Source organism: Pseudopipra pipra, chromosome 2 (genome assembly GCF_036250125.1).
Source record: "Pseudopipra pipra isolate bDixPip1 chromosome 2, bDixPip1.hap1, whole genome shotgun sequence".
Classification (NCBI taxonomy): Eukaryota; Metazoa; Chordata; class Aves; order Passeriformes; family Pipridae; genus Pseudopipra; species Pseudopipra pipra.
In genome coordinates, this window is record NC_087550.1 from 51,530,816 (window position 1) to 51,553,291 (window position 22,476).

The 22,476-nt window shown below is 37.9% G+C and overlaps 1 protein-coding gene across 8 annotated transcripts; it reads right to left on the reverse strand.

Annotated features, from left to right (window-relative positions):
* Positions 1-1,453: 1,453 nt before the first annotated feature.
* On the reverse strand, positions 1,454-22,277 carry SPART (spartin). Of its 8 annotated transcripts, none has more exons than XM_064645551.1 (9): positions 22,198-22,277; positions 12,358-13,190; positions 10,991-11,188; positions 9,874-9,978; positions 8,030-8,159; positions 7,053-7,247; positions 5,941-6,099; positions 5,776-5,866; positions 1,454-3,064 (listed from the first exon to the last, which is right to left on the reverse strand). In XM_064645551.1, exons 2-9 carry the CDS (start codon positions 13,186-13,188, stop codon positions 2,878-2,880), a joined length of 1,896 nt encoding a protein of 631 aa, XP_064501621.1. In that variant the 5' UTR covers positions 13,189-13,190; positions 22,198-22,277; the 3' UTR covers positions 1,454-2,877. The 8 variants fall into 8 exon arrangements, with proteins under 8 accessions (XP_064501621.1, XP_064501625.1, XP_064501619.1 ...); XM_064645555.1 differs by lacking the exons at positions 9,874-9,978; positions 22,198-22,277 and adding exons at positions 4,717-4,775; positions 18,214-18,275; XM_064645549.1 differs by lacking the exon at positions 22,198-22,277 and adding an exon at positions 18,214-18,275.
* Positions 22,278-22,476: the final 199 nt, after the last annotated feature.

Consider the following 22,476-nt stretch of genomic DNA (forward strand, 5'->3'; position numbering starts at 1 on the left):
ATATGAAAATCTTTGGCTTAGTATAAGGGAGAAATATTTACCTTTACCAGAGTCAAGCTGGGCAAAGGTTGCCCAGAGGGGCCATAAAGTCTTCACTGTTGGAGATAATAAAAATGTGAGCAGAATTAGCAGAATACTGTGCTCCAGCTGGACCTGTTTTGCAAAGAAGGGTGGATTACAGACCTCTGGAGTCCCTTCCAACACCATTCTGTGGCAAGCTGGTCAGCATGTTTCAGTGGAAGGTACTTTTACCAATTCTTTTTAAAGGATTACAGATTCAGTCAAGGAACATTAAGAAATAAGTTGTTGTAAGTTGGTTTTAAACCAGCATTAAACAGACCAACCCACTCTTGGAATCCAGGGTAATCTATTCAAATACAAGGGTTTAGACTTGAGGTAAAAACAGTGGTTTATACCTACAGAATGCTGAAAATGCCACAGACAGCAGTAGCTTAGAATGACTTGGAGGTCATTAAAAGTAATCTTCCCAAGACAAGATTCGACATCAATATTATAGCAGAAAAGACTTTGAATAAATTTGGAAATAGGAATACATTAGGAATAGGGTAGTAGTTCATGCAGTACACAGTAAGGAGTCTTATAAGACTTCTTCTAGGATTGCCATACATCAAAAGATGTTCAGTGTCCAAAGAAACAAAATCGAGCTGTGAATAGAAAGCAAACCTAAGATATGAGCTTTAGGGAGCTTAGTGTATAAAAGGGAGAGCTGAGGTAAGGCCCTAAGTGTGAGAAGACTGTTGCATATGGTAGAGGAAGTGGGGAGAAGCCTATGGATTTGCTACCCTGGGCCAAACTAGTGACAGCTGAAGCAAAGTAAGTTTGGTAGCATCATATTCAGCTGTGAGAATTAACTAAATTTTGGAACAATGTAAAAGGGAAGATCATGGATGTATCACTTTACAAACTGTAAAATGGGGTAGGCATCATTAAAAAAAGTCTCAAAGTAGATAAATACTATTTTGAAAGACTGGGTACACATGAACAGAACAACAGCAGGTTGAGCAGGACAACAATGCTTGCCTGATACCGATGGCATTTAAATCTTTTTTTACTCTTGGTCTCTTGAAGACCTTGATCTTAACTATTGTTTTAAAAGAGCATGAGCTACACGCAAAACCAAAGTGGGAGAAGGAAGACCCAAATAATACATCCCTATTGTAAATGCAGTTCATAGCAACAAAAATGCTTTTGCTAGTGTGAAGTTTTAGTAGCCTATAACTGGTTACACATGCTGGCAAGTGGCAGACTACAGTAACAGAAATTGTTGCAGTGTACTTTAGATGGACTTTTTTAGTTTGAAATATTTTGATTGATGAGCTTGTTTGTATTGCAGACATACCCCAGTACTGTTATTTTATTACTTCAAAAGTCCTAGTTTTTCCACTCACTGATCCGTACAGAAGCTTCCTGTCATAAAAAGGTCAAGAACAGATTAACCAATTTTAATTTCATCTTTATTTCCATAAATCAGAGTTAGACTTCAAGTGGTTAGATCCTTGTGTTTCACATTTCTCAGCCTACAGCAGCTACCACAAAATGTGCACCTATTACCATTTTAATAGACAGTTCTTACTGTGTTTTTTTTAATCTGATACAAATATCACTTGCTAACAACCATTCAGTTATTTTCTCCATTTACATGAAATGGAGATAAGTTGTAAATTGATGGCGTTCTGTTTGTTGCAGGTACAGCCAATATTAGAATATGTAGCAGCTTTAAAACTCAATAGTGAACTGTTAAATAAGTAGCGGTGCCAAAGCATCTCAAGGATTTGCCATACTGAGTTATTTTACACTGGGCTACAAAGAGGACTGCAAATCTACACAGTTGCATCTATTCTACACACCTCTCTCCATTAAAAGGGCTTACTTTTGTACCCTTTTTAAAGACTTCATACCCTTGTGCAACTATGAATTTAATGGAATAAAGATGATGACTGTTAGAACTATTTGTTCAAATATATACTGTCTTCCATTAGGAGGCCATGATATATAATCTGAATCCTTCTGGATTGCCTGCAAAGTACAGAATGCAGAGAAGTTCCTAGTGCATTCTACAGAATATTTTCACAAAAAAATAATTTATGCAAAAACATACTTCTCCTCTCTACATAAAAATCTGAATTTCAAAGAATCTTTGTATATTCCTTATGGAGTCAAGTGGAAAATGCATTTTTCTAGATCTGTAAATACTGTCTTTTAAAAGAAATGCTTGGTATCTTTGGTTTACTTATATGCTGGATGAAAAAAAAAAGTTTAAAAGGGAATAACTGCCTAGTTACCTGAGGTTCATCTTTCATTTCTCCTAACATGAACTTTGGATAAGATTAGCTGTTTGGTAGCTGAAAAGATAAATTCTCTATAAAACAATGAAACCCAATGCTTATTTTAGTAATGCATATTAAATAATACAAGGCTAGGTTAGTAAAACTAACTCAAGGATCGTTATAAACCCAAAACTAATAATTCTACTTGTTCCAGAATTAGTAATCCTACTTTTTCAGTATCACCACCTTCTTTATAAAGTGTTACAAAAATATTCACAATAGTATTACTATATTAATCTATTATTCCATATATTATTTTGAAAAAGTGCTTACAGAGGCAAGTATATGAACTGCAAACTCATAATCTTCCAGCTGCCTAAAGCCCTGATCCAGTTGTTTAAAATTCTTGTTCAATACAGAACAAGGAGTTGACAACTTTCATGTTTCCTTACATTTTCATGTCAAATTAAGTAACAGTTGCTTGGAAAGTACAGTGTGATTTATGTTCAATTGCAGATGAGCAATGCAGTTACTTGTAAATAGGAAGTTTCATCTCTAATGTAAGGCTTTGAGAAATATTTAATTGCTTTCATTTTTTACCCTTCTTCTCATTATCCAATACTTTATATTCATCTAGCACAGCATGGCCAGTTTCCTTTGCAGTTCTCTTTACAACAGCTTTGATACCAATATTGTCAATGTTAAATGCTGTCACACCAACATTGATTGCAGAATTCATAGCATCATCTGTAGCATGGCCAGCATCCTCTCCATACCTAAAGAAAGAGAGCAGTTTTGTAGATTTGTATACTTAGTTTTTTAATCTTCACTGGAATTCTTTTGAAAGTTTAGGCATTACCAAGAACAAATAATAAGCACAGAGCCTGAATGTCTTAAGAATAAAATTAGAAATTACAAAGCCATTTGAGTAAGGGCTGTTCCTCTATCAGATAGATTACCCTTTAAAAATACCAGTATGCTTCTGCCCTTTCTCCTCAAAAAACCTTCCAGTTTTTCTCCCTCTTTTCTCTCGAGTGTCAAAGAGTAGAAGACTTATCTATAGAACCATAAGAAGGGGAGAGAAGTGCAATAACCTCCAAGTCCTTACATAATATTCCCATACCCTCTATATAGAAAGCCAACCGTATCCTGGGCTGCGTCAAAAGCAATGTGGCCAGCAAGTTGAGGGCAGTGATTCTGCTCCTCTACTCTGCTCTGGTGAGACCCCACCCGGAGTACTGCATCATACAAAACCCCAAAAGGCTCGACAAAGCTATCTTGAGACTATGATGAAAATTATGAAGAGATAAAAACCTTTGGTGTCTCCCAGGGGGTGTGGGTCCAGCTTCCTTATGCTTTAGGGCGAAGTCATTAGTCTCATAATAACTACTTAATATACTCAACTGTACAGAGAGTTGAGTACTGAAAGAGGACAAGAATACAGTGAGAGCAGTAACTCCAACTGTTCCAGGCAGCCAGACATTTCCCCAGAGAGCACTGCAGTCAGACAAACCAGGCCAAAGGGAAGTATTCCTGGCAGCATCAGAATTCCAGCAGTCGGCAGAGTTACTTTTTCCCTATGTTTTTCATGACCAGAGATTCTTTGAGGACCTCAAAATAAAGCCAGAGAGAAGCAGAGAATATCAAAGAATCCAAAAATCTATAACATTATCAGTTCAGCAGCCAGAGCATATGGCTGGAACCAAGAATGAAACCAAATAAAAAGAGTTAGTAGGTTTTTTTGCTTTGCTTTTAATTCTCTGATAGAGCAACAGCCTTGAATCACCAACGATGGATCTGCAGATCACAGAATTAATCTCACAGCAAATTTGTATTTGTCAATTTAATTAATTATTTTCACCTCAGGAGCATCATAATCCAGTATATAATATCAGTAAAACAGGTAACCTCATTTAAAGCAAGACTCTAGTTTATCCAGTACAGTAAAACTAACAACTTCTTAATGTCTGATAACTAATTTTTTAGTTTGCCAGTCTCAATTGCATAATTAACTTTTTTTTTTAAGAAAAAAGTTGTGCACAGCTATATACTGCATTTATTTAAATTGTTTGTAAAAAAAGACAGTAGCATAGGACTTGAAATATTACTTCTGAAGCTATGTTTTCCCCCAATTCCGATTAACATGCAAATGAGGAGCATCTCTATATAATTCCAAAGGTATTGTAGCTAAGTTTTAGCCAAGTTTTTTTTGATTTAGAGACACTGTGATGGTGCTCCTTTAATGTTGTTCCATTAAGGGGAATTTGGCTCATTCACTGGTATTTTGAATGGCAGAAATCTTTGTCAGTGACAAAAAACAGCTTCCAAAAGAGAGATTATGTAGAATTTTAATACAATTATAAAGATAGGTTTTAAAGATTAAATATCATTTTCCATTGTATTGCAATTAGCTGCAACATTTAATTACTTATTGTTTTTCACTGAGTGTCTGTTGTCTGCTCATCTCCATATTTTCCGTTTTTATATCTAAAACAAAAACATTAATTTGAATTTATGTGAAATGAGTACCAGTACAATACCTCCTGACATTCCTACCTACTGAAAACAAACATTAGCATTAAAGCACCACTGACTAGAACTTTACTATCTGGCCTTCTATTTGAAATGCATCACAACACAACCCTGAACACCAATCTGTTTAATACTGTATGCTGATGTTTATCTTGTTACCTTCTGCTAGGAGCCTGTATGCACCTTCAGCCAACCCTTTTCAATATCTCTTTTGCTATGATTATCACCTGTTCAATTTAACCTACATGCTTTGGCTTACTCCTCACTTTCTATTAAACCTGCTGCACTTTTTTGAGGGGTGCATTTCCTATCTTTCACAATTATTTCAATTCCCTTTTTCTCCATAGCATCTTCCAGTACACACACTCAGCTTTCATCTTTCCATCATCTTAGAAACATCATCTTAATCCCAAATGTCACTTTCCTCTTCCCCCACTATCTTTTTCTAAGAACATCTGTATTTTGCAAGTTGAGGCTGTTCTATTATTGCTATTTATGCCTTAGATTTCCTTACACAGTTTTCTTTTTTTTGTACCTCCTCACTATAGCCAGAGCTGCTGATAGATGAAGTTCTTCCATTTTTCTTAACTTTAGCTAAGTTTGCAAAAATTCAGGATTAGAGCCAAGAGGTTTAAACTAGTAACTTTTTTCATAATGACATTATACTGTAGAGCGAAGATAAAAATCTGAACATTATTTGTGACAGCCTGAAGCTGTAATACTTCTACAAAAGAGAGCTAAAAAAATACTTCACACAGTCATTCACTCATTTCATATTTTTGCTTACAGGAGATGCTCATTAGTGTGCACTTAGCACCTTATCATGTGCTACCTAATTGTAGCAAAGCAGGTATTTCAGATGGTTTCCCTGCACTTTCATAAGCTCCTTTTTGCCATTATTCAAACAGAATGACAATGTACCATAGAAGATAAAATCAATAAAAATATAACTTACTTGTATTTGACAGTTTTTACAGTCTCAGTTGAAACACTTTTAGCAATGCACTTCGCTGCACTTTCTAAACCTTGCCACACTGTTGAAAATCCTGTAAAAACGATCAGCTTGAGTTCACAACTTGAAAATAATGCAATTTTAAAAAGTATAAAGAATTTTTATTACCTTGAACTCCACTTGCTGCTACAACCATAGCACCATCAAAAGTGGATTTGCCATCTTTATCTTTCTTAAGGGATTCTGGAACTAATTTGCTGCCATGCTTCTTCACATGTGGAGCCAGCTCCCTTCCGACACAGCTCGCTATAGAACACACTCCTTCAACTACCATAAAACAATGGCATGCAGATTATTTAGTAAGAACACAGAACATCTTTCCTTAAAAATCTTTACTCCTAATTAGAAGAAAGCTTCACTGAAGTTTTAAGTGTTGCTTCTATTTAAATATGCTTATTTGAAAGACAGACTTTAATCCTCACTTAAGTACCCAACTGATACAGAGCAACCTTATTTTTCAGATTCTGCACAGCTTCAGATATTAAGAAACAAGTAAGGTTGGTCTTATGGCTAAAAAGTGCTTTAAAAGAAATACATACACATCTCACACTTCAAATTTCAAGAAACTGATTCCATTGCCTTGTTATCCCCAACTTGCAGATAGGGAACAAGCTGCTGCTTTCCTGACTTGTCTTCTGTAGAAGACTTTCTTACAATCATTCCAGCTCTTCAAAGTAGTTTTATAACAACCAGCACAATTTCCTTTAAAACATGGTTGAGTCACTAGACAGTAAATATGAACATTATATGCAATTAAATAATGAAATGAAGTTACTGAGAGCTGTTAGGGTTGCCAAGCACCTCTGAACACCAGACCATTCCTATTTGGAAATTTATATGTAGTCAAACAGGTTTGTTTCAGGTGTATGAGTTTAAAAATACATAGTGACGAGAGAGCTTTTAAAATACATGGTTATCAACTTAAGAAAAGAAAGAGACAATATGCAAATTAACTGTCTAAAACTTTCAAAAGCATGTCAAACTTAAGACTATACACACTATTGTTTTAGGAACGAAAAAGATATCTCGAGGCCAAGTAATAAATACTAATCCTGAAGCATGTCTGTTGCAGGAGGTAACTAGGCACAAACTACTGTTCTCTGGATTTCATCAGGTCAGTTCCTCCACCTGTTAATTGGCTAGAGAAACCAGCTCTCATTTTACGAGGTATTTATTATTTAAGGCAAACAATATATATATTATGAGATGGAAATTTTTACCTAAGAATTGGCTGACTTTCACAGCTCCTCCAGTAGCCTGTTTTGCTACATGAAGTCCCTTTGCTACAGTTGGATTGACTTCCACAGGTTTTTCTTCTGGTTGAAGGTGTTCTCGCAGTTTAGAAGCTCCTTTGTGAATAGCTTTACCAGTATATTCTGCTCCTTTCATTAGGCCCCAGCTTACCCAAGATGCACCTAAAAGGCAAAAATTGCTTTTCTTAGAATGTACAATTTTACAGATTACGATTCCTACAGCTATCCCTCCTCTACCTCTGCAACACTGACTTTAGAAACAGTCCCGATTACATAGTCTGCATTTATACTCTTCCCTGAATGGTCCAGCATGAATTCCTACATTAATTTCTGCTCCTAAACCACTGCTTTTGAAATTAATTTTATTTAATACAGCCAGCCTTCATCCAAATGCCAGCTTAATACAGATAATAATTTTTTAATATATATCCAAGCCCCAGCTAGGTGAGAAGGGATAGAATGGCACATCTCAATGCTATTAACACTCATGAAAACATGCAACCAAACCCTCTAGCCCTCCTTGCAGATTCATATTTATTAGTCAGCTGGTGGTCATTAGTATATTCCAAAGGCACTCAGAGGAAAAAAACCCACATGTTTATCTGCAGAAATCACAACAGGTGCCTGCTGTAATATAACTGCTCATACAGGGGTAAAATTATTCTGTCACAATGGTCTGAGTCACAGGGGGTGATATCCTAACAGTGTCACATGAGGAGCCAGATTGATTTGCAATGAACAAGACTGTTGGCAATGGATATATATTCTGCACTGTTTTTATAAAGCTCATCAAGGCATCCTTTAGATGACCACAACTGGAACCAGTGAACAACTACTTCTGACCACTCAGCTTCTACCAACACACATGCACTTAGTTGAAAATACTGTTTAAATGTCACTCACAGAGGTTTATATTCAACACAGTGCTCTTATTACAACAGTACCTGACAAGATACCATGGGCAACCTTCTCACTCCATTCTGGTAACTCCTTCTGATTTTCTGCTCCTTCAGGTTGTGGTTGGATATGTACAGTCTGAGGCAAGTTAACTGCATCACTAGAGGCTTCTGAAGGCTGACAAGTGAAAGCAAAACATCTGAGAATCTACTTCGCAGCTTATCATCAGGATCATACAACATCCATTATCAAATAATATTAATGTTGTGCATGCCTTGGGGAAGTGTGGAGAAACTCAAGGGAAATTTAAGACGCAATTACTTTTGCACCAAAATGCTACACATCCAGAAAAGCTTATCAGATAGGTCAGCATTTTTCCTACACTTTCTTCATCCAGCTACAATGAAAAGATTTGCTTGCCGATATAGACATATGGTCAAGGAGCTGAGTAGGAAAAATTTATAGTACAAGTTCCCTAGCAAAACAGATACGAGACTTGCCCATCTATCATTTTTATCTTAGAGAGAAGTCCACTTTGTTGTTATTCAGCATAAGAACTGCAGTCTTTGGTCAGAGAATCCAGCTGCACTAAGGGAATGCAGCTGTCCTGATTGTTTTTTTTCCTCATCCTTTCCTCCCAAATTAAAAAATAAAGGACATTATTCATGCTGTGTGCTGTTTATGCTTTTGCAGACTGGCACAGTCAAGGCACACACAGTGCTGTGCATGATACTGCTCCCTATTTAAAGCCGGGTGGACAGGTTCTGTGTGATTTTGTGTCAAACACTACAGTTTCTGGAGTAGATGTTAATCATTCAAACACAGCAACCACCAACATAGGCCATTTAGTGTTTCTAATAAGTGTAACATCACTTTACACATATCACAGACAACGTACAATGAAACTTTAATTACAGAAAGCAAAAAAATTGTAATAGATGTAGGTTTTTGTTAAGATTCGATTTTTAGAACTTTTCCAATGTAGAAGTAAATGAAAACCGAAACCATTTCAAAGATTGAAAACACTGCTAGTTAATGACAGATAGAAAGAAAAGAAGTTTTTGTTTAGATTAAACCCATTGGCAGAACAGAATACACAATACAGAATATTTGCTATTACATGGAATTCCCCTGAAACATTTACTGGACATAAAGGCAGGCTATTGCCCATAGCTGACTGCTGCAGTAAAACAAAACCAAACCAACATTAACAGAAAAGAGTACACTAAAACTTAGAAGGTTGCTACCCAGAAGGTTAACACTGTATCACTGACATATCACAATTACTGCTTGACAGCAGTGTGAAATGTTGTGTTCAAGAAACGTTTTCAGCATGTGACCAAATTACCTCAATAAACAGCTATAGGTAAAAACCAATCAAACAAATAAACAATTAAAAGACCCAGACTATGTTCCAGATGTTATTTAGTTACACCACAGTTTGGGTCACTATGTAGAAAAACTGTCAACAAGACTTCTGAAGACTATACTAAGGAACAGAAATGGATTCTCTAATAAGACAGGTGACTCACTACTATAATTATATTAAATATAGTTGTCAACTAGATCCTCATGAATACCATGTAAAACAGACACATTAAATGGCTATCAGACTAGGCTTTGAAATATTTGTGCTATATCACAGTTTTCAAAACTCCTGAAATATGCTGACTTGGAAAATGTGGTAGCCTGCAGTAACTGCAACTGCTCTTAACAAAAAACAACCAACCAAAGCAAAAAAACCAAAAAGCCAAAATGACCCAACAAAAAAACAGCCACAGAACACAGCATACATTGCTGCTGTCAGTCAAATCAGCTGTTCTAACATGCATTCCAGTGACTATTTTATTTTGTTTACTATAAATTCTGGAATCACTGTCCTGGCATTTACCTGGACTTTGTGGCCAGACATCTGTTTAAATTTATCTTCAAAATGCGCTCTCTCAGTTGCTGGGAGCTCTGAAGATAACCCTAATCTCTCATGGGATCCTGGCACCTGTGACATCGTATCAGGGAACATTAACAAAAACACGAAGTTTTAGGACAATAAGGAGCTAATGAGATATCAAATTTGAACCCCTACTACGCAGGAAAAATGACAGCATTTTATCCATTGAGTCCTGCACTGAAATAGCCCATAATTCTGCAGTACTTTCCCCTTTTAAGTAAAAATTAGTGGCCACCTGTGCTAGTGAAATTCCCTGCTGAACTCGACAGGATTTATACCATAACAGAACTCCACCCTCATGGCATGCTCCAAACTGGTCCATCATCACTGCATTCAACTCTTGGTTGATTCAACAAAATTCTCTCTTTCATGAAAACACATAATCTTGCTATGAGCTCTTAAATAGTTATGGATTACCACTCTTCCTGAAATGGTGCTCCAGTACTCTTACAATAACATTTTGCACCTTGTTTCCAGTCACTGTATGTTATCGCACCTTTGTTAGATTATGGGGTTTTTTCCCTGTTTTCTCTACCTGTCAATATCTTACTGCAATAAGGCACCAGATTTATCTGAGATCCTATTTGAGGCAGATTTTTGAAGTACACACTATTTTCACAGATCTTCTCTGAGGCAGCTTACCATTTTTGAACTGTAAACACATTTAGGCACCATATTCCAAGAATGGTATCATCCATCATAATTTGTGTGCATGTGTGTCTGCGCACACAGGGAAAAACATGCTTTCTCCTGAACCCCAAATTTTATTTTGGGTTCTATGTTCTCTTTTGGAAAAATAGAGAAAATATACAAAATGGTCTCAAACTATGGTCTGTGCTTACAAATCAGTATTTTAGAAATTCTGTACTCCCATGTCACAGGATCTACGGTTTCATTACACAGCTGCTTAATCTTGGCCTACTTTATCTATTTCTCACTGGTCAGTTTACTAAGCAAGACACAAAAATTTGCAGTTTTACACAACTAAATGTAAATGTGAGAATATATTGATGACTTATACCTTTCCTTATTGGTATAAAGAGGCACCTCAGAAATTTACCTGGATTCGAAGGTCAGACATCTGTTTTAAGAGATCCTCGAACAGCTCTCTGTCAGCTGCTGGAAGTTCTGAAGACAGCACCACTCCTACATAGGACCCTGGTATCTGGGACATTGTGTCAGGGAACATGTAGACTCCAGTACTGCAGCACAGAACAGGAGACTGGTGACACATTAGAGGATACAACCAGTCACAAACCTAGAAAAGACAAGTACATGAAGAAATTAAAAGATGCTTTTAAAAAGAAAGACAGACAGAGCATAGTGATAAGCACCACACACTTGATTTTCCATAAAGTTTCTAGTGAAAGGTTCCCTGCTGATGGCAGAGGTATTGGAATTAGATGATCTTTAAGGTTCCTTCCAACCCAAACTATTTTATGATTCTATGATGAAAAATAAAAAGTCTTATGCCATCTTTTAAAAAAAACAAAAAAAGAAAAACAATCCCAAAAAACTACAACCCACATGACTCTGGAAATACAACTCTTCATTAGTTCTGACAGTCTAATATAGAGAAAATATTAATTTTCACAGGACTGTAATTCAGGCTGGTACCCTTTTAACTGAGGTCTAGTCTTGAGGTATAGAGGTCAATGAAAAGAACTGCCAAACAAGTCAGGATTCACAGTGCCTGTACCATCCTGTAGAACTCAGGGCAGGTTTATATGACAGGATAAATAAAATGTATGGCTGTCGCTGGCCTACTGCTGAAGACTGCTAACATAGGTGGAGCTGAACCAGCAGACTCAAAACCAGGAAGTATTTTTTCTGTATGAGACTTCCAAGAGCCAATCTTAGCAAACACAAGGAGATCCAAAGTCAGAATCCACAACGTTCATTACAGAACATGCCCACATGAAGCAAGCAAGGACTGAAAAAATACAGATAATGCATCTTTTTTATTTGTAGTTCAGAATCTGTACTAACATGGGCCCTCAAATTCCAAATTATCAGTCGCCCTAACTTCAATACCTTATCACTAAATGAGAATGAAGTGGGTAGTTTGCAAGCCCAACTGACACTGACATGTTACAGTACGTGAATCAACATGTCTTCTCTATGTGAAGGAAGAGAAGTTAATTTTATGAAATGAAAAGACGCATTCAGTCAACTCCTTTAGAAACTGGGATTCACCAGAACAGTCAGCACTTGACAACCTTGGGAAGACACAGAGGTACTTTTCACAGAAAAAGTCATAAAAGTGTATACTTGCACAAAACCATTTCTGCAACATCTATAACATTCTTCATATTATCACAAAGATATTTAGACTTCGAAGAGCAAGAACTTAGGAAGATTTCCTGTTAAGAGTTTTATGACAGTTCTTGAAATTTTAATTAAAGGCAAAAGTTATTTTCCTGTTACCTGAAGAAATGCAGGTGGACGATTCTGAGCTGCTTCACTATCTGTATCCAAGAACTTCACAATGCGTAGATATCCAGGATATGAAGGAGCACTAACCTGCCCATCAGGAGTCACAAAAAATATCTGTACTCCTTGGGGAATCAAGATCAGCTCATCTGCATCCACTCCCAGGTTTTCCAGGGGAGGTGGCTGAGTACACTTGTTGTAATAGTCCTCACCTACAGAAGAAAACTCTCCAGAGTCTGTGCCATAAGACACAGTAAAATGGCCATTGGTAGCTTGAGGAGTATAGGCAGGAGGTGCTTCATTTGGTAGACAGAGAGGTTTTCCAGAGGATGGACTCATAGCTGGAATTTGACCCTGGCTCACAGCTGCAACACCTCCATCTGCTGCGGATGGTTGACTTGGTGCAAACAGAGAATTAGGGGCAGGTGGTCTTTCTGGCTTTTCTTTGGAAGGAATGGATGGATATAACTTGGGCACCCCAGGAGGGGCATCCATCGTAGCAGGACTTGCTTCTCCAGGTGGGGTGTTTTGCTCTAGACTGCCGAGTCGAGCACGAACATTTTCCAGGGTCTCCCTCATCTTCTGCTGCATTTGCCTGGCAGACTCCCACTGGGACCCTACACACGCAGGACCCTCTGATGGAATGCTAACTCCTCGGAGCAAGTGGTCAAGCCCTTTCTTATAGTAACTTCTTGCCTCTTCCTTCTGACCCAGTTCATCTGTATTCAGTCCTTTATTGATAAAAATAAAGGCTTTCCTGTACTCTTCATTAATAGCTTTAATATTTGCATCTTCTTGCATAACTGGGTCCTGCAGTTGTTCCATTACTGCAAAATGAAATAAAAATCAATAAAAATATTCATCAATAAAGCCAAACGATGTTTACCTTAGAATAAAATGTCTTCTTAATGATAACCATACTGCATATATTAGCAGAAATCTATCTGTTTGCTTGGGACAGCATCTGATATATTATGGTTATCTCCTAATAACATTTACATTGACATGATTCCAAGACAGCAAGGAATCTACAACCATCAAATCTAGTTATATCAAAGACATTTATTTCTTAAAAGTTAAACATGAGAAGAACATGGACATGCCTGATATTAAAACTTTCATCTTAAAGATCACTAGCAAACAGAGGAGTAAACAAATAACTTAAAAAATTTAACTTTTCCAAAAGCACTAAGGTATTAAAAAATTCAGTTAACATTTTGTCTATTTAAATAAAGGCTGAACTAACAAACAGAACATTTCTATTTGAATAATTTAAGAAAAAGCACTCAACATATTTAAACAAATCTTGATCAACTTCAGCTAACATCAATACACAGAACTGGGAAATACTTTGAACAGTTAAAGCTGTGCTTTACAGAATGAAAACAGGGAATTACTTATTTCCTTTATGGTGTTTATAGAGTAAGAAAAGACAATTTGTTTTACACTCCTTGCTCCCCAGGTGAAAAATAATTGAAAGTACCAAAATGTACAAAAGGTTGCAGGTTCTAGGTCTGTTTTGGAATGTATTCCTCAAACTGCCTCATATATTTCAACAACTGAAGGGCAGAAAAGAATATGGTAGGTTTATTTGAATTCTAAACTGTGTAAAATCATTGTTTTAATGGTATGCAGATTCTCAGTCTTGGCCAAATGCAGAAAATATAAATCACTCTTGGACTAAGATAGTGCTTACAACATACAATGTAAAAAATGCCAGTGATCTAGTTTTTTGCTGGCAGCTATGAGAGGCATTGTTAATTCAGAAAAATCAGGTAATTATACTAGAAAAGACTGTACCATGAACAACAAAAACGTGATACTATATAAAAATTAAAGAGCATATATTTTCAAGCAAAACCATGATTCTCTATGTAAGATGGATGAAAGAAAGGAGACATCTGTCAATCACAATATCAAGCTACACAAAACATTGGGGGTAAGTAAAATCCAAATGCAAAAATAAAAACGCTGCCATTGCACATACAGAAGCACTAATGCCCCTGTGTGCAGCTCTGGTGAGAACTCCCACAATGCTGAGCCACACTCAAGGAAGCTGCGCCAGAACAGGAAGAGGTGTGCAGAAAGTTACTGATTTTTTCTGGATGAATCGATCACTTTTCCCTAGAGAGATGTAGGTTTGGCTTACCAAGCCAATACAACAAAGGCTGAGAGATTGGATTAGTCTCCACAAATATAATGGATGAAAAGAAGGAAGTAAATCAGTAAAGAAAAAAAGAATTATTGAAATCCAAACTTTTAATAAAATCCCAAAATAGTACCTGCTTTTAAGTTTATCTAATGTCTCTTCTTGCTTTAGTCTAATTACCAACTAAGTAAAAATACATATATATATATATATATATATATATATATATATATATATAAAACCTGGAAAATATCTTTCCTCTAGTCCAACAAATCCAGAGAAACTTAGGAAGTGCAGGTCATTAAAAGATTTTTAAAGAGGCAAAGATGAAATGCTGTGCTCTGCTCCCACACCCTTTATAATCAAAATGCAGACAGCACTTATATGACTGATGCATCTGCATCACACAACAGAAATGCCATGTCATCTGGAATGCATCTGTTCTCATGATGTGACAGGATCCGATTTCATGCAAAAGACAAGATGTGTGGTTTCAGTCCAATGACAGACAGACATAGCTAAGAATATGACAGGGACAGCCTGAGAAGGCAACCCACATGGAGCAGATCAGCAGTGACTCAAGCCACTATGCTCACTGTTCGTTCCCCATCACATAGCAGAAAAATGAATCTTGGGCTGTAGGAGATTTTTCCAATTGATTACAGTCAGTTACTGCCAACAGGCTCAGCATCTTTGATTTATACACTGGCATAAGTGTATATTTAATAACCTCCAAGGACATCAAGTTTTGAATTTATAAGCATGCTTCCGACAAGCACGACAGCAAACAATTATAATAAAAATAATTGGAAAGAACTCTCACGAGTTTGTGAATATAGCTGGGTCCTTACACAAAAGATTATACTTAATCATGCAATATATTTTATGATCTATACATGAACTATTTAGACATATGTAACTGAATTATTTGGAGCAAAGGAACCCTGGCAACTACATCATCTTATGTCAATGCTTGTATTTACTACTGAAAAGTCCACTTTTCAAGAAGAGCATAAAGGTGAAAAAAATTTAACATCAAAGACCTCTGATTTGAGAATTGTAGGTAGGCAAACACGGAAAATGTCTAGAAAATGGAGAAAGGCACGTTTTATCTATCATCACAGTTACTTCTATATAAGCAAAATTTAGGGATTTGAGACTTTTAGTGCCTGTATACCCAATCGTGCATAAAGTCCTTTCTTAAGACTTCAAGTAAACAATTCATTTGTGTGAACACAACTGCAATTCCATAGTCTATTTGCCCCATGTATATTGATTTGTTTATTCTGGGTGAGGCTAAAGCGAAGATAATTTACAGATTCCAAATAATTCTTTTATAACAAGAAGAGACATCAAGTAAAATCCTGAAGTCAGAGCTACATTTCAACTGAATAGTTAATTAATTTACTATTCATTGTACACTTGTCATACTGTCAGCAGCACTGTTCTTGCTAAAGCTCAGTCTTTATTAACACCAGAAAAGGTCTGTAAGAAAACAGAGATGTCAGCACGATCAGTGTCCACACAGCACTAGTGCACAGCGGAGGTACAAAAGCTGGCTCAGCAACTTGGAAAAGTGGGATTGTTGCAACTCATCTCTGATTGTCAGAAACATCCCAAATTCGCAGTATATGTGCAGTGTAGTTACTACCAAATTATGCATTTGGGTGGCAAAGCACTTGGAAATGGAGGAAGGAATTCACAGTAGATTTTAAGTTAAACACAACATGACTAAAAGCCCAAAGAATTGAATTTCATTCTCGGTAACTTATTAAAACTAATACAAAGTAATGGATGGTATAAAATAAGCATACTTACTTGCTCCCTCACAACACAACAATAAATATTCTCTGAAACAGAACACTGAAGTAGCAATCTGATCATATGCAAGGAATATCCTCAGTCATTACTATTTTCAATGTATGAACTTAATAGAGTATTTAAGTGTCCTGCATGTTTTAGTATTTTTCTGTAATCCATTTCTGTACAATAAAGTCTCATTTCCTCTCTTTTAAAGCAAAGTGCATATGAGAGCACTGCAAGCCAACCTTTGGTCCTGTGGCCAGTTCAGATCGGCCCAGATCTGTACTACTTAGTGCAAAATAAGATTTAGAGGAACTTGTCTTGGAGAAAGCAGGTCCAAAACTGAGCTAAGAAAAGAGCTAATGGGCATGGTAGATAATCACAGATCAATCCAGCGCTTGAGCTCATTCCATAGCCCTTTTTCTTTTATCAGTCCAGATATACTCTGTGGTTTTAAATGTCTTGACCAAAGGAGGCTATAGTGCAACAGGGAAACTTGAGTTTAATATTGTAAGCATCTCAACTATCTGGATAACCATCCTTCCTCTGAAGCAGCAAAACCCACTTCATTAAAAAGTGGCACAAGGTAAACATGAAGCCTAAGACTTGAGAGGATTAAACATCCTGACTGACAGAGGTAAGACATTCTTTACAACTCACTACTTTTGAAACATGGGAGGTATAGGGGAGGAAAATCCAAAACAAACAAACAAAAAAAATACCACCCTTAATCCAAGAGCTTTTCCTATTTGTCAACTGTTTTCTATCAGCCACTCATTAGGAGAACTACCATGCAGATAGAACTGTTTAAGCCTTATTTCTGTAGAGAAGGAGCAATTAAGAAAGTATTAGTAATTTTCAAGAATTTAAAGAACAAACTAAATTAGAATAAATGTTATGTGGAATTTAAAACAATACAAGCCAGGTACTAGCTGATAAATTTACCTTTCCATGTTTTTAGTTTATTTAAATTAAGAAGCCCTTAAATTTTTCACTAAGTGCTGGCCTACAGCTAGTTTTTAAGCACCTAGGGCTAGATGATATCACAGACTAGACAACAGAGAAAGTCAGTCATCTGATATACGACAGTAATTCTTACTCTCAAAATTACCAGATACTTCAGGAAACTCTCGTCCTCTGACATTTCAACCTACACCTCAGGTTGGTATCCCAGTACCTACATTCACCCAGCCAGCAGGTCTAACTTTCCTCTTCTCAGTACTATTGCTGTCTCAAGATGTTTATATCCAAGTAACTGAACTTCCTTCCCGACTCCTTGGTCTGTATCTCCATCACATGCTTTTAACGCAGAGCTTTTAGGCTACTTGGCACTTCTCTAAAAGGGGAATTGAAAAACCAGTCGGGCAGATAATGCCCAACACAGACATCGTTCGGAGCACCGACGTACAAAAACATTGCCTACCATTCCGTGGCCAAAGATTTCAAGGTCATCATGGAAAATTCAGTATTACATAAGATTGCTATTTAATACTTTTTCATTAGCTGTGTGCCTGCCAGTTTCTGATCATTGACAACATTTCTACACATTCAGACAACTCAAAACTATCTAACACGAATCCTTTAAAAGACAAAACACAAGGAGCAGTTATACAAAGTATTCTGACAAATAACCTCTCGCGTCCATAAGGAGACACTCAATACATTATTTATCATCATGGCTACTTCAACCTGCCCTGATCACGCCTCTCCCAGACCCTCCCTCCCTCCCACTTACCACCTGCCTGCCCGCCGCTCTCCCGGCCGCCCCGCTGGGCTCCCCGCGGCTGCCCTGCCCTGGCCTGCTCCGTGCCCGTCCCGCCGCCCTCCGTCCGCCCCAGCTGAACCAGCCCCGCTGTCCACGAGCCCCCGGAGGCAACCGGCCCCGCGGCCGCGCTCACCGAGCCGGGCCCCGCCGCCGAGCCGAGCCGAGCGAGCCCCGCCTGCGCCGCCGCCTCCCGGGTCAGGCGGCAGCGGGCGGGGCCGCGGCGGTGGCGTCACCCAGGGCCCGGCGGAGGGCGCGGGGCCTGGCAGCGAGGGGCGAACCCCTTCGTGACCGACCGGGAGCGCCTTGCTGAGTCTGGCAGTGACATTCTATACAATTCATAAATAATACTGAATTAGGCAATTTATCCTGTTTCTTCTTGTTGTTGTGTTGTTGTTTTGTTGGTTTGTTTTTTTTTTTTTTGGGGGGGGTGGGCGGGGCAGGCTACACAGAAGATTAAAAATGAAAAATTGAAAGTGCAGAATTAGAAAGCAGTGCGTCTCATACTGTACCCGTAATTAAACAGGTTTTTTAATGCTCTTGATGTTTGGAAGAAACAGATGTCTGCATGTTGGATTCACTTCCCCATAAATTAATTTCTCTGGGAACATGGAAGATAATGTCTCTTTTGTCTTCTGGTTTTTGGGGCTCACACCACCATCAAGCACTAATGTGTCAAACTGAAAACTAATGTATAGCCCCAGTGATAGCCAGTATTGTTTTTTCTATTGTTTTTCAGTGGCCAAGGGGCTTTGCCTTTGTGGTAAATTGCATTAGTAATTTGATTGCATGTAGTCTTTTCATCTTTGCTGTAACTCTCATTAGCTGTGTGTGTGAATGTGTGTACAAAAGCTCATATACCCAAATTCTAGCTAAATAATTGATACCAGTATCTAAAAGAGGAAAAATAAGCCCTAAAGGCTGTCATTCTGAAGATTAAAAGTCTCCCTTTTCATGTCACGTTTTCAAATTTCATTTTGACTTTTACTTTAATTGTGCCAAAATGACTAGCTGCATTGTTTGGAAAGATGCCGTGTTTCCAGAGGTGGCTGTCTCATGATGAAACTCATTTCCCAGCCTGGACAAGGTGGAGATGGCTATCACCCTGAGTGCTGGGCTGTGGGACAGGGGAGCTGCATTTGTGCACTGATAGTGTCAAAAAATCCCAAAGAAAAATTATCTCAGTAAATTTCCAGCACTTGCCTTAGAACATGAACTTCCAACTTCTCGGTGAAACAGTTGTTAGAATTTCTGAATATAATCTCGCAGTATATTATTGCTTTGCAACTTTGATAGTCAGTGCTAAAAATCTGCAATTTGACTTCCACATAGAAAATTTCTAACCAGGTTAAATCTAGCAAAGGTGCATTCTGTGGTGCATGGCTCTTTACCTGAGCTAGCTTTTAATGAACTTGCTGCGTCCCAGGCATGTTGAGGCCCATTAACTTGCTTTCTCAGATACTGTCATGCTGACTGTGAATCAACCTTTGACACACTCAGGACCACAGAACATAGGAAATTCAAAGTAAACATTGTGTTTAGGTAGTGGCAGCCCTGTCCATCACTGCCCTGGCAGATGGGTTTACCTCTTAGCTTCATTTAGCTCCGAAATATCTCTGGAAGTTTGTTACACATTGTAGTTTCTAGCATAATGTTTATCTAGGAATTCTCTGTTCCAAACTTTTCACATGCCCACTCTTCACTTCTTTTCCTGCCAACAAGAAACAGAGAGCAACCTGGAGGAGAGACGAGCTGTCCACAAAATCAGGAAGAGTTCCTCTCTACAAACACCAGTGAGGGTAATATAGTGAGGATGATGTTTGTATATGAAGCAGTATGCATACAGATGAGGGTTTGGACAGGTGGAGAGGGCCATAAACATTTGTTTAAACAGATGGTAGGATGGGCTTGGGTAGCTAGATGTCCTTGAATTACATTATGTGCATATATGCAAGATTTGCAAGGAAATAAAAACCAGTTTTGTGATGAAGAGTGGCACTCTCTTCTGAAACAGTGCTGCAAGTGAATAGAGGGACATTTTAATTTTTTTTTTTAAGCATGCAGGAGGTATCTTCACCAACACTGTTTCGTAGTAGTAGACCTTGCAAGGTCCAGAAGTCAGTAAAGGGCACAGTAGTGTCACGAGCGAGGGAGGGATGAGCTGGTCAAGTGTGCATCAAAGGCACCTAGCTGTGTGCTCTGAGCTGTCAGGAGCATGCAGGCACATGGCCCTGACAACCTTTCCTTTCACCAGATGCTGCTCTGCCATATCAGCCCCCCTCACAGGGCAGCTTGTATCTCCTGTGAATTTATATAAGCCCTAGTACTTTTGCTTTAAGTCAGAATTAGACTGAGGGATGAAATGCTATCACTACATGTTCCCTTCTATAGCTATAGAAATAAACTGCTCTGCCTCACCTGAATCTGCAAAATTTAAACGGTATGTTTATTCTGCAAGTCTTCAACCTCATTTGTAAACGCTAACTCTGCTTGTGGTGATTTCAATCTTAACAACCACCGTGGGCTTGCTTAATTTTTGTCTGCACTTTTGCAAAAAGAATTTTTACCGAATATCTCCTTTATTTAAGTTCTACATAAGCTAGGCAATATCTGTACTTATGTATGTATTTAGGTATATAAGCATGTGATAAACAAAGTCTCGAGTTTCTATAAGTTTCGAATAATAGTTTATTATATGGTAAAAGCAAGCAGCCGGCTGGGTGACAGAAATGAGACCAGTTTCCCAAATCTGCACACACCTACTACAGGGTACATTTAGTATTTATCTTAGCTACTTCATGCATATTAATTATATCATATACATATACATTCTACAGGTTTTTGCTAAGTATTTAATATATGGGTTTTCTTACAGCTAAAGCTAAAAGGGTTATCTCTACAACCAGTCATAATTCATGCATTCTTGGACGAACAGGCACCTAAAGATTTAAAGTTCTACTATATTTTATCCTTAGGATAGTAAGGAGGTTTTAGGCCTCTTGACCTTGTGAGGGTCTGTTTTATTTCTTTATGGGGGTGTAATTAAGTTTTACAATCCGTTTGTTTTATTTTGATGTAATCACCCATTTGTTCCACGAATCACAATTATTTATATATCACAAGCATGTATATATCCAAGTTGTTTAAACGTCACAAACAGAAAATCACTGAGGGACCTCAGACTGATCTGTCAATGTTAGCAAAAAATGGGGGGTTAGGCTGAGAATAAAAAATATGTGATAATTCTCCAAAACCACTTACTAGTATGCAAATAAATTTAATTGACTCACACCAAATGTCAGTATGACTGTAACCTGGTTACACAGCTGACAGGAATCATGCTTTGTAGACAGAGTGCTTTTAGTCAGCAGACCCCCAAATACTGATGGAAGCAAAATAAATCACTGTTGTGTGGGTAGAACTGAATATATAATTATTCCACAGCTTGTAACGATAGTAAAACCTTTTATGGTAGATGAATAGATAATCTCACTGTAATAATCAACTTTTTTCTGACTTCAAACTCCATAACCATTTGCAGATAAATTGTCCTGAACCCAAGTGAGGAAATGGCAATAACAGCTGTCTGACAAAGGTAATATTGCACCTTTTTAAAATTATGCCAGCCACTGACCTCAGAGTGAACTGGCACTTCGTTAAGGTGCAAGAACTTGTCTTCAGAGTGTATGTGCAGTGTTGATAGCGTTGAGCTACAAGCAGGGGTAATGCACTTGACAACCTGGATGGCAGAAGAGTGTGAAACATCTGAAAAGGCACCTACCTCCTGAGACAATCTCCTCTAGTATTCCCACTCCCAAAGGGTGATGGAATAACCTGCCTGTTAACAGTACTGCCTTGGGAAGGAGGAGGCTCTACCAATTCAAAGACACAGATACAGGTCCAGATACCATCTCTGCATTGCATTTGATCACTTGCCAAGCTGCAGACATTTTGTGCAAGGTTTTTTCCTGCCCTTCACTGTGAGCAGTCATTTGCATGTGTGTAATCCTTAAATCTGTTTCCCTAATCTACTGTATTCTTGTGTTGAATAGGAGTACCCTCAGAGTAAGCACAGAAAATGTAGACCATTTTATGGGACCCCAGATTTAGCATTTCTTACCTTCAGAGGTTCTACAAGCATGGTCCTCAAGTCCAGCCCAAGGAAAACTTTTCTGGAAAGGGATCAAAATGCTCTTGTGGGGTCTGCTAACAGCAGGGCCTGCAGCAATGAGGATAGAAATATGAGAACTAAGGAGACAGATGAGGGACCAGCTTAAATTGACTGGGAGTTCACTTTGTTAATTCAGCAGTACATAAAGTTGACAAAAATGGTCAGAAATTGACAAAATGGTTAGAAGAGGAAATACCAGGGAAAAACCTGGCTCTATGAAGACTAGTG